General features: G+C 41.1%; 1 protein-coding gene across 3 annotated transcripts; it reads right to left on the bottom strand.

The window, feature by feature from the left end:
* Window positions 1-124: 124 nt before the first annotated feature.
* On the bottom strand, window positions 125-11,481 carry LOC145438206 (uncharacterized). Of its 3 annotated transcripts, none has more exons than XM_080315592.1 (3): window positions 10,997-11,481; window positions 10,170-10,414; window positions 125-783 (listed from the first exon to the last, which is right to left on the bottom strand). In XM_080315592.1, the coding sequence occupies exons 1-3, from the start codon at window positions 11,115-11,117 to the stop codon at window positions 592-594; spliced, it is 558 nt and encodes a 185-aa protein (XP_080171718.1). In that variant the 5' UTR covers window positions 11,118-11,481; the 3' UTR covers window positions 125-591. The 3 variants fall into 3 exon arrangements, with proteins under 3 accessions (XP_080171718.1, XP_080171721.1, XP_080171719.1); XM_080315595.1 differs by having other exon boundaries at window positions 11,060-11,478; XM_080315593.1 differs by having other exon boundaries at window positions 11,033-11,478.
* Between the last annotated feature and the right edge of the window lie 1,013 nt (window positions 11,482-12,494).

Below are 12,494 nucleotides of genomic sequence, written 5' to 3' on the forward strand. Positions count from 1 at the left end.
CTTGCTCAGGGATGCTCGATGGCTCTCGCCCGGAGAAGAACGATACATACGACTGCACTATAAGCATGAGAACACTATCCCCGATCACAATTTTATCACTCTCCAAAGAGCAGATAAACAAGAACCAGTAGATCACGGAACAAAAGGAATTTATTGCTAGAAACTCGAGGAAATAAGGACTGGCACTAATTACTAGCCCTGTGCCGTCGTAAACTCACGAATGAAACACATATACTGGATAGGCTATACTGCAGGAGGTTAACTAGGCTCCTCCTCGCCATCTCATGCGTGTAAGTGGTGTCTTATTAAAGCTGAGACGTGAGCCGTGCTACAACTCTGCCGCCACTGAACAAAATAGAAGGTGTAAATGACCATAGTAGTCGACAAACACCATGAATACCACGAACAAGATGGACGTGACAAACGCTCGAAATTGACTTTATAAATTAATTTTATTAATCCGCTCGGAAACATTGGATATCGCTATACAATGCTGGACAGTAAGCGTACAGTGGCTACAAGCAGAAACAAAATTCATTTGCGTATTCTCTAACTCCCCATGTCGATGAAGTAGGCCTACAGGGTTATAAATTAAGTAGGAACAAAATAACAAGCGACCCCAATCACGGTGGAGTTTGGCGATCTGTTTAACATTCCTTCATGATCATATCCTTTTTTGTCCGCATAAAGAGTACGGTGGGTTCTTTGGATTTCTTCTATCGGATATCCAAGTCCTGGATACCATTTGATATAAGGATGCTGATTTTTGTTGTTTGGAGGTTTCTTAAAATAATGACAAAGATCAAGTTCGAGCCAAATTAAAACATTACAGCAATGTTTGGATCAATAATCCTTTGTTACATGCAGACTATATTGTTTTGGCCATGATTTGCGACTTGACGTGTTGACGCATGACCTTGCATCGTTAATGTTATATATATCTTCTCGATGGCGAGAGACCTAACGATAAAAATCATCAGATCCAGTTCAGCGCTGCAGGAGTTATAAAATAGCATAAACAATTCAACAGAATAGTCTGTTCCCATATGCACGATGATCTACCAGTTCATCTTTTCAGCAGAGACGAGCACTGTACTGGACTTGGAATAAACAGGATCCGGACTATAATTTATTTTCGTTGGCTTCGGAACGGGCCGGATTGTGATTTTTGAAGAAAAAAATGGATCCGGTTGGGCTTGGACTTTTAACATGCCAAATTCCAGACTCGGGTACGCTGGCTTCGCAAGCTGGAGCGCGGGGAGGTGGTAGAGAAGAGTTACCCAAGGCAGTTTGTATTTTGCAATGCTAGGACCAGAGAGAAAGGCACCGACGTTGTTGAGCTGAGCCTGAGGGCAGGTTTCAATCTTGCAAATGGAACGATCGTTGTGGTCACCTTTTTTGCATGTAGCAGTATATGTCATATAGTTGCATACCAAATAATAGTAAAGATAGGTCATAAGTCAGGCAGATGTTGTGTGTAGGCCCGGGGTTAAAGGGTTGGCCACAAGAGCATTTGAGGTGGGCCACAGAACTACTTGGAAAATTTTAGAAATAATGTAAGTTTAGTAATATTTGTTGTGTTAATCGCTAAAAACTAAATTCATATTAGTTGATTATACGTAGGATACATAAAAGCTTTTCATCCGAATCTGATGAGACGTAGTGGTACGTATGGAGTCAGCATTTCAAGTCGAAAATGGGAGGCAGAAACGGCGGCTTTTTCCACTGGCTATGACTACCTATCAGTGATGAGCGGATAGTGCTTTTCGAGACTCCGAATCCCTCCGACAACTTTAGTGTCTGAGGAAAACTCCCTCCGACTCCGAAGACCTCAATCCCAGACTCCGAGATACTCCGATGAATCTCGTCAAGTATATCCGAGACAGTGCCAAGCATGGTACACTTGTTAATGTGTTTTACTAAATTAATCGGGTAATATGGTTGGCCTCATAGTTTTGTCTACTCTCCAGTCCCCATTGCAGTGCAGATGGCTGATTTTTATGCACTTGACAATCATTTTTGCATGTTACCCATCATATTACAACTTTACAAGGTGTTAACTGTCTGTGTTTTGGTTTGTTGTCATAATCAAGAGTGTATTCTAGTCAGAGCTATCCAAAGATATCGGAGACAAAAGTTACAATACTCCGACATTCTGCGACAAAATATCAGTAGTAAACTCCGACTCCGCTCCGACTGTCACAAAATCGGAAAAACTCCGCTCCGAATCCAGTCCGACTCCGCTCCGATGCTCATCACTGCTACCTATGGCTAACAGCAACTAAAATAATTTCGCTTATATAATACCTGCTGGAAGGTAATGCTGAAGTAACCAAGTATTCCGGCAGGGTCATACTGTCGTATGCCGTTGAAAGGGGGTGCAATTAACTCGGAATGAAGTGTAATTGATGTATAGATTTACTCTACTTCGACAGGTCGTATTATTGTAAGTTAAAACTGGCCATAATTGCAAATTATTACTTTTTAGCAACTTCTGGTGGAGATATAGGCTACTGCACCACCGCAACGAATAGTAATGGATTGAGGATTCAGCGGAGCGCATTAATATTTGGAGTCTGTTTAAAATGTCACGCCTGTAAATCAATGTACAAAATGTAAGAGTCACATGAATTGATAGTATCACTGGATTGAATATTCCGACATCGCAACGTCAGTTGTTTCAGTACGTGACATACAATGTAGTACATTGTACAACATGCATAATAAGAAAATCTTTCTCCACTCCTCTGTAGTATCCCATTCATCAATGAATTATTTAAAGAATGATTATACTATTCCCCTCGAAAGTGGTACTAGAATCCCAATCACACAGTGTATGCGGGAATTCGATCATTGTGTTTCGCGAAGCGAATGGAGCAGCGGACGATCATAAAATACTCATAAGTTTTAGCATATAATCTACCAAAGCCGTAACTGCCGCACCCACCCACCCCCTCCAATTGGGGGAACTAGAAGATTATTTCGTTGTTCGTTTGTTGGAAGATATTCAATCAACTTGAACATTCTCGTCCCGGCATTTTTATATTTAAATTTCATCAGTAAATAAGGAGAAAATTGCGCATATTTTAGACAAATAGGCATATCAGCGCCGTCGATTACCACGCATTGAACAGCACATTTTCAGCCCGAAAAAATGGGTCACGGCCAAGAAATTGCTGAGAACCCCTGGTGTAGGCTAGAGGTTAACAAATTAAAGGTTTCCATTATGAGGTTTTGCAATGCTGAAATTGTACTGAATTCCATGTTTTCGTATTATAGTTTACATTTTAGTAATATATTCATTGCAGAAATATATTAAAACCCGAAATTTTTCGAGCTGACACTCTTCAAGGGAAATCGTCAGCAAATGGAGAATTTCAAAAACATGCATCTAGCTACATTGCATACAACCAATTATGACGCCATAGAAACAAACAACATGAAATACAGGCAAACCGCGAGCGCAGCTAGTGACCAATTTTCAGATTGACTAAAAATTCCTTCTGCTGAAACAAGCGCGGTCAATGGATTTTAATATAAGTCGATTCCAGTGCAGACAGGTGGAAATTAGTGCGGCCTCTACCTAATATAGAGAATCTTTCATCGCGATAGTTTTCAGCGTCAGTGGCATTCTCAGCCAAATGCTTGCCGATGGCAGAGTTCATAGCCATGGCCTGATTACGTTCTAGTAATCGCAGATCAGTTACGGCTGGGTCTTCGCGAGAGTCCAATGTGCGCGATCTAATAACGCTCGGAACATGTTGTTTGATGCGTTCCTGCAAGCGCTGAGTTCCCACGTACCGACAATCACAGTGGCACTTGAAATCATAGACTATATTGCTTTGTTGAGAAGCAGGAAGAACATCTTTGCGCGTTGCAGGAAGCAATTGTTGGGTGGTAAACACAACATTTGTTTTTACGTTATCGTAACAGCGATTTACATCAGTAATCAAATGCTTTTCAAAACAGGAAGAGATGGGCCCCAGTCACGGTAAATGTATAAATACAATCTCCTCAGACCGTGTTTTGTGATTTGCTGGGATTGAAATTACTGAGTTTTATGTCCACAGAACTCTTGATGTTCGGGGTACCCGTTATCGATTATAATTTTTCGGATATATTCAATCTCCGCGTTTAATTTTACATCCGAACATTTCATCGAGGCTCTGTGCACCAACGTGCCAATCAAATTTAGTTTATGGCGATTCGGGCTAAACGAATTCCAGCGTATATATTGACCTGTAAACGTTTGCCGTAAACCGAAGTGACAAAGCTAATACCCCGTTTTTCCACTAGAAAGTCTAAAGAGTCAGAATCGTATTCAGCGATCTTAAATTAGTCTGAATCAATCATTAAAGTTTTCGGCGCAAAATAATTTTCGAAATTTGTAGACCAATGTTATTGGATGCGTCCATATAATATATTATTAAAGATGTTCACCCTTTTTAGCGATATAAGGTGGTTACATTGAAGAACTGGCCAATGTTATCGGAATCGGTGTCAAGCATGGTCGAGTGCCTGCATCGGTTATTTTGCCATCGAGATTAACTGAAAAGACGCATGCTTGCAATAAAAGTCACCAAAGCATTGTGGAACGGAAGAATTTCATAAAATTGTTAGGTTGACTAAAAACGCCGCTGGTTTTATTCCAACCGGTCGAAGAGAATTCATTAAACTAGGCAATTTTGGGTTCGAAAAATAGGGCCATAGTTCTATGATTATTACCGTAAGTAGTCTACCATATTTAAATCCCAAATTTCGTACTCCAATAACTTCGCTTGCACGGGTTGGAAGTGAGCTAAATTTGCGATGTACCGTTTTTTTTAATGAACCCTATTCATTTCATAGGGTATCCAGTTGATTTGCGATGAAAATATATATATTCTTGATACAGTGATAATTTTCCAACTGTTATTGCTTCACATCTACAGGTTGAAATTGAATTAAATGTGATGTGCAGCGTTTGTTTTACCCTACCTAACAATTTGATCAACAAGCCAGTAAAATTCGAAATAAGTTATTAATGAGAAACCCTGATGTGCATGTCGTGGAGATTGAGCATTGGGGTATTGATGAGAATCTTTCTACTTTTTATTAACAACCATGTTGCTGTAACTTAAAATTGAAATTGCGGTGCCATCAATAGCATTGAGTGTCGGCACCCTAGAGAATTATATATACTGTCGGAGACTCAAGTTCTAATACACGAAGCTCAATTATTCTCTGTGACGTGTTCTTCTGTTTTTCAGTCAAAGAATTAGACTCTGGATTTTAAAAATATTTTTGAATCTGGTTGAAGTCGGACTGTGGATTTGAAAAATATTTTTGAATCATGACGGAGTAGTACTGCATTGGAAATTTTCGGGACTGAGCTTGGACCGAAAAATCTCACAGTCCGCTCATCACTGGTTTTCAGCCCATGATGCAGTCGATCATAGCGTCTTTATCTTCAAATGACATGAAAGATAAATAACGTCCGTAGGTTAGTTATATATAGTGACATTATCTATAGCTTGCATTCTTATTGGACATTTTGATACAAACCTTGACGGTCCAGACTAGACATTTTGATGTTAAAGTTCCATGTAAATCACAATACTTTTTCTAAATTTTTGAATGATGTGTTTTTAACATTGTCGACATTGTCACGTCCTCTGTTCAGGCGACAAGGTACAATACTTCTAGTCTCGTATAACAATAATTTTCTCGGGTGAGATCAATGGTTCCTAAAGTGAGCGCCTGTACTTCCATGGGACGCTGGGAACGGGAAGGGTGCGGTAGCTACAAACCGAGCGATGGGAGGTTTTGAGAAAAACGGTCACTGAGCACGAAAAAGGGAGTTATGCACTATGAAAATCCGTTTGAAGAATTTCTGAATTAAAATCTCTACGTGTGCACTAACAACAAATATATGGATACGAGATCTCGGCGCTCGCGTTCGTACAATATGCATTCCATAGAGAGCGAGATAGCCTATATGATATTCTTTTTCGCCTGCACCATCGAGATGCTTTGACGACGGAGTTGCGATACGGCCGTGAGGTAATCTAGTTTGCGCCCCCGTCTTTTTCTCTTCCATGCTATCCGTGATTGCTGAGCGCCTAGCAGGATAGCTGCAGATACCAATTTTCGAGTCTTTGGTATGACCCGGCCGAGGATCGAACCCACGACCCACCGATCGAGAAGCCGGACGCATAAACATTACGCTATCTCGCTCGTGTCGGATGCCGTTGACGACACTTCCTCTAGATTAGTGGTTCCCAACCTGTGGTACACGTACCACTAGTGGTACGCGAAGGTCTTCCAGGTGGTACACGAGTAGATTCGTTTTTTTTTCGACCGAAGAAGTTTTTAGTTCAGGTATCAGTTATCAGATCAGACGTTAAGTTTTTTGAAGCCGTCGTCGTCGTGGGTAGGGGTGATGCAACCAATGACGGCCTACGGCAGGGTGGCCAACTGCGACCGCATGCGGTCACAGAAGGGAATTTGTGCGGCTGTGGACACGTAATTCAATTAGTATGCGTCGGCGGCCGTCGACATGCAATTTGAATTTATGAATTGACTCCTGATTTCGTGGCAGATTTTAATTAATGTGAAATTTTCATCGCGCCGCGCGCGATTCGATGTGTCTTTTTCGATTCAAAGATAGTAGGGCCCTTTGCAATTAGAGCCCCACATTTCAGATTCGAGGAGTAGAGAAGAATGATGCGCCCCATATAGAAATATACCAACTCGGGAATCGTGTACAACTGTGCATCTCACTATACCGACAATCCTGATGGGGGTCAACAAATACCAATACGCGGCAAAGTGACTAATAACAATTGGCCTACCCGAAGATGTATTATTATTTATGAAACTTGCCCAAAATTTTCGAAAACACCCCCTCCTTAAACCCTACCGGTGAATCTAACCACATCTATGGGCTGAGAAAGGATAAATGTTTGATAGCAATACGTAAAACTACTAATATTATTCACGAAATTCATTGGTAAATCTGAAAAAAATTTCGCGCTTCGCGCGGCAATTCCTGCAGTCCCACGGCACCACCAGTGACCACTCGCGATTTCCGTGCGTATAGCAAGCCTATATGATTAAATAGATTAGCCCGGAGATCACCAGAAATGGACATAGACACTATAAAGTGGGTATTGGGCGTCCCCCCATAGTTAATTACGACGATGCCTTGAAATGCGGCCGTGGGCTACATGAGTAGTTGAAATGCGGCCTTGAATGGGAAAAAAGGTTGACCATCCCTGGCCTACGGGGAAGAGATCAGTCGTAAAGCATTGGGATTCTTACCAAACGAAATTCCGTTTTAATATATTTGACTACACGAATCCCAAATGGATCCACTACAGAAATCATATACTGTACCTTAAAATGGGCAGTTTATTTTCTGTTTCGGCAGCTCAACCTGGTGGATACATTTTTGACCACCTTCGGCATGCGTAACTTATGTAGGTGGTATACGCGATCACTGCATAAAATCACGAAATGGTATGCGGGTGGGAAAAGGTTGGGAACCACTGCCGTATATGTTGATTGCTTGCAATAATAATGAGTTTCGTTTACTAATCAATCAATCAACATAAACAATTAGGAGCGGGCAAAGCCTATCGAGCGCTGAGTTGGAACGCCTGTATAAGGAAGATAACGTTTTAAGTGCTTATAGTACCACAATGAGATACGATCGCTTTGAAAAGGAAATTGCATTTTATTTCATTCCATGACTGTGTGTGTCCTCAACTTTACAGGGTTGTATTTGCCACAGCGAGTATCGTCTTGCCAATCAATTGGAAATGGGGTGTCAAACATACGGCCCGTGATCCGCATCCGGCTCGCCAGATGATTTCATCCGTCCCGTGAAGCAATTTTGAGTAGATTGAAAAATCAGTGTATCATCCAGCACATTTCTAACAAATTTTGAGACATTTAGTAAGAAATATACTATCATCAAATAATCCCCCGAGACAGCAAAGGTCTAGTATGTCCATTGTCCATAGGCCAAAATATAACCACCTGACATCGATGTTGTAGTTTCTAGCCTTCATTTGTAGAAAGTCGCTGACATTGACAGCGGTTTCCGAGAAGACAGAAAGTGCATATTGAGTTCAAAGTAAAAATTGTAAAAATTGACCCAAAACTATAGTTATATTGAAAGAAGTGAAAACTTCAATGCGAAACTGTTATATGCAGGTTATGTGGTTAAACTGTGCTGTGTGCAGGTTACTAGGCAATATAATACTTGTACAGCTGTATAATTCAAATATATGTGGTCTAACTGCTGCATCTCTTCTGACTCAAACGGTCGCCGGACTCGAGCGAAACCCGAACCACGATGTAATAATATGCAGCAAATTGCAACGTCCGCGTTTGCAGGTAGGCCTAAATATTTTGTATTCCTAATAACGCATTCCCTCGGTTAACGTTAGTAAAAGACCAAAACAAAGGGACTTCTATCATCGTTAGAGCCACTGTTTCGTCGGTTTTTAACCGGATTCTGCCGCTCAATCAACTTAATATTGTCAATTCCATTGTTTGCAAAGGAAGGTACAGTTAGACTAGAGCGCCTATGATCCGTAATGTAATATACCACTGCGTGCAATAATGAAGTGATTAAGTATTCAAATGAAAAACAAGGGCTTTGGATTTTGATGTAAGAGTTTGGAATCATTTGACTGGTGCGGTCCGCGAGCGCTCTGAAGTTTTGAATGCTGCCCGCGACGTCAGTTGAGTTTGACACCCCTGAATGAGAGCGACGCAAAAAGGCAAAAGGCGCCAACGAAGTGTTTGTGTGCGATAAGCTGTGACAAATTATATCGAGTTGGTTTCGGGACTCCTGGACCCTGAGGTTGTGACTTGGCGCCGACAGTTTGGCTGGAAATCTGAAGTCTTTGATGATTATTATAATATTAATATTATTATTGATTAAAAAGGGAGTGACGCTTTTCACCTGCAAGGCAAGGTGCGCCACGGACCAGGAAGTGCAGGCGGTATACCAAATTAGGGATAATCACTAGGGCAAGTTTTTGCAGCTTTTGCAACTTTTCTTACAGCTTCCGGCAGCTTCCTAAGTACTCGTAAGATATGTAGATTCTGTTTTGAGCCCGTTGAAGGAATCTTAGAGTGCAACTTTTTGCCAATTTTTGCAACTTTTTCGATTTATCATTATAGTATTTTCGATTTTGGTGAAATACACGGCCAAATTCGACTGAAACACCGTAAATCAGCACCGAAATAACGTTTTTAAGGGTATTTCGGGAGCTGAGCCGGAAAATTGCCTTTTTTTTAGGCAACCGAGCAAAATATGGTCAAAATGCAACTTCTGCAACTTTTGTTCAAATTAAATATTAAATGCAACTTTTTCAGGTTTTTAGTGCAACAAAAACTTGCCCTAATAATCACTTTTACAAAAGTAGTTTCGAGCATTTAACACTTGGTGGAGCGCAACTATTGGGACATTATGTGGGCAAGTACAAATTTTCAAATATGTACCACGCGACAGAAGAACTCTGCAACATGGGATAACATTTCGAAGACGGCCAGTAAATTTCCGAGTGTTGCAGCGATTTTGAGCTCACGAGCTTTGTCCAATAAAATGTTTTAGCATATTTAGGTATCAAACTATCATTAACCTCCAATAAAGGAGTTTTATTGCCAATCCTTTTTTACTATGGTCGTTGAGGCAGCAAGATCACATCGTAATCGTGATATCACTTTGTGATGACAAGTAAACTAGTCTACAAAATTATATCAGCTGTGGTACACTCACTATACTTACTCAAATGCCAAACAAATCCTGGCGGCTATCTTACTTCCTTTGGAAAGTCGGTGCGGTACCATATCAAGTCGTAAAGAACTGCGCCAATCGACTTTTATGAGGGATATCGTGTTAACCATCAGGGCATCAGACGGGGGAATATTTTGCACCTTGTGTAAGGCAGTTCAACACGACTGACTCGTTACCATGGTGCATCCCAGACTGAATGAACTAGTCGGACGAATTGCCTCGTTTATTTATCCAAGTTCTGGCGAGTGCAATATCATTCAGATTCGAATTATGTCACGTTTTTGTTGATCAGATTATAATCGGATTCACATTTCATTTTCATTACGAAGGAGCTTCCTTCTTACATTTCAACATCGCACTGCCCATACAAACTTACCATCGGATCAATGGTGCCGTTTATCCATGCATTCGCGTATTCTGCGGTTTTACCTGGCTTCAAATGCTGCCGCAGCATAGCCATGATCACATTATAATCTTTTTGATTTTTTACTTCCGCAACATTGGATTCGCCTTCGTTGCATTTCTGAACACCATCGTCGTACGTCATATTTCTTTCGCCGGTCGCCGATATCCAGAAGCAACCATCGTCTGTCGAATTAATCTCACATCGCGGCGGCGGCGCTGAAAACATCAAACTTGGTAACACAATTGATCGTCTGCCCGTTTACAGACAGCCGCATCACGGATCTCATATCTTGGAGGTGGCCAGGATTAAAATGAGAGTGGTTCGAAATATAGCATTGAGGTGGAGACACAATCATCTATCAAGCGTAATATGCAGGAAAGCAAGTTCGACTTCCGTCCGTATCATGGCCAACTCTGTGTCTTTGCATACAACACAAGAATGTTTAGCGGCGAGGATAGATATTAGGGAGTAGCAGCTAAAATTTTATGGAGAATAGCTTTGTCAAAGATGACATGACGTGATGTCAAGATTGTGCCTCAACGAACGCAGATGACGGCGTATAATCCAAACCGACAATTCGGATTGACAAAAGCGTTTTTTTGGCCTGTGACTGCCACAATTCCTGTACACAATACGTATCGGACACATTATGTAGAAGTGTTACTTAGACGTTCAATAGATTAGGGATAGAAAACATGGTAGGTTCAACAGATGTGAAACATGTCACACCGACAATGCATAAACCTCTACCCGTACACGGTACATACAGGCTGTTACATGATACATAATATAGTCACGTCTAACGGCGTCTTCGTTAAAACTGCTTTCCGTACGGGAGTCAACAGTTTCTCGTTCGATACCTTCCGCCGCATCAACATAATAAGCATCAAAGGAGATGATATTTCCCACGTTTACCATATGTTCTTCAAACTTTTTGAATCCGTTATCGCCTGTAAGTAACAGCGGTGAACAAAATAACACACATAGCGATATGCCCTTATCAGCATCATCGTCGGTCTCGAATTAATTATAATGCATACAAACGCAAAATAGGTCTACACGTACGGTGTGATTTTAAATAACCATTTACACGAACTTCAGCAACAAATGTGACGAACACTAGACATGGACTGTTCTCCATTGACGCATTGGTCAAGCGTATATGCAAAAAGTGCGGTATAAAACAGGCGTCAAATGATTTCTTCGTTTACGCATTGCTGGAATGGTTCGTGCAATTAACCGACGCGTCTTTCATGAATCTTGAAAGTTGATAATAGGAATGATGAACTCACCATCGAAGCTCTGTAAAAAAAATAAATATTTGACTGAATCTCAATATCGACTAATAACGCTGTCGTGCAATAGTAAGACATGTGGTGATAATATTTCCTGTTTCGTTGCTTCCTTCTTTCACATTGATTTTATAGCCATAGAGCTGAAGCAAATAATTCAGATTGTATTTTTGTTAAACCTATGCAACTTTATACCGTTTTTCCTCGTCTTGTTCGATTTAATGTTGCCAAATTTCTTGATTATTGGGTACCCTTCCCTCCCCCCAAAATATGCATGATTTATAAATGGGCATTTCGGCGTCGGCCATTACCGCACCACGACGCACCGAGCCATTTGAAGTTTTGAGCCATCATGTAACACGCGACTTAGAAAAGTGTGTCAGAACGATCGGCAGTTAGAAAACCTTGGCCGAAACGGACTGCCTCATGCTGAACGAAAACTTCGAAATATGTACAATTGATAATTGTCCATAGGCTACTAACTGACTGACGCCGAATGCTCCTGTCCTGTCCAATCTTAACCCCATAAGACAAACGCCAACCCGCAGAGACAAATTATTTGCCAAGAAATAAATGCCGATTTGAAATCGTGTGCTTCTTCAAGTTCAGTACATTTGGGCAATTTCAGTATCTTTTTACATGTCGGTGGTAAAATCTACCGACTCTACATCCCTGGTTTGTGCAAGTCTAAATATAAACCGTCAGAATCAGTGGATGCAGGTGATTAAATGTCGCTGACTAGTGTATTGCTTTCAGGATTGCCCGCCTGCAAACTGGCGCATATATCACTGAATTTTGTATTTGAACGTAACGTTAGGTAGACTAGACTATGATTTTATAACAATTTAGATTTGGCCCAATTAAATAAGGCCTAAATTCGCTGTTTATTCCACACTAACCGCTTCGCCCCCCAGACCCCCCTCAGGCTGTACGTTGTTTACCGCTGCTTATCTTCTATATTGGGTGTCCGTTTAGTGAGTCAGTTTTTATCGCCTAAACGCGC

The sequence above is a fragment of the Botryllus schlosseri genome, chromosome 4, assembly GCF_051294905.1.
Source record: "Botryllus schlosseri isolate E-star chromosome 4, Bs_hap1, whole genome shotgun sequence".
NCBI lineage: Eukaryota > Metazoa > Chordata > Ascidiacea > Stolidobranchia > Styelidae > Botryllus > Botryllus schlosseri.

What these genes read in the sequence shown, in the direction of transcription:
- LOC145438206 (XM_080315592.1), bottom strand. Translation starts at nt 11,117, where the DNA reads ATGGTAAACGTGGGAAATATCATCTCCTTTGATGCTTATTATGTTGAT. An exon ending in TAACGAAGACGCCGTTAGAC is followed by an intron (nt 10,415 to 10,996) that starts GTGACTATATTA and finishes TGATGTTTTCAG; the next exon opens with CGCCGCCGCCGCGATGTGAG. An exon ending in ACGGCACCATTGATCCGATG is followed by an intron (nt 784 to 10,169) that starts GTAAGTTTGTAT and finishes CATTATTTTAAG; the next exon opens with AAACCTCCAAACAACAAAAA.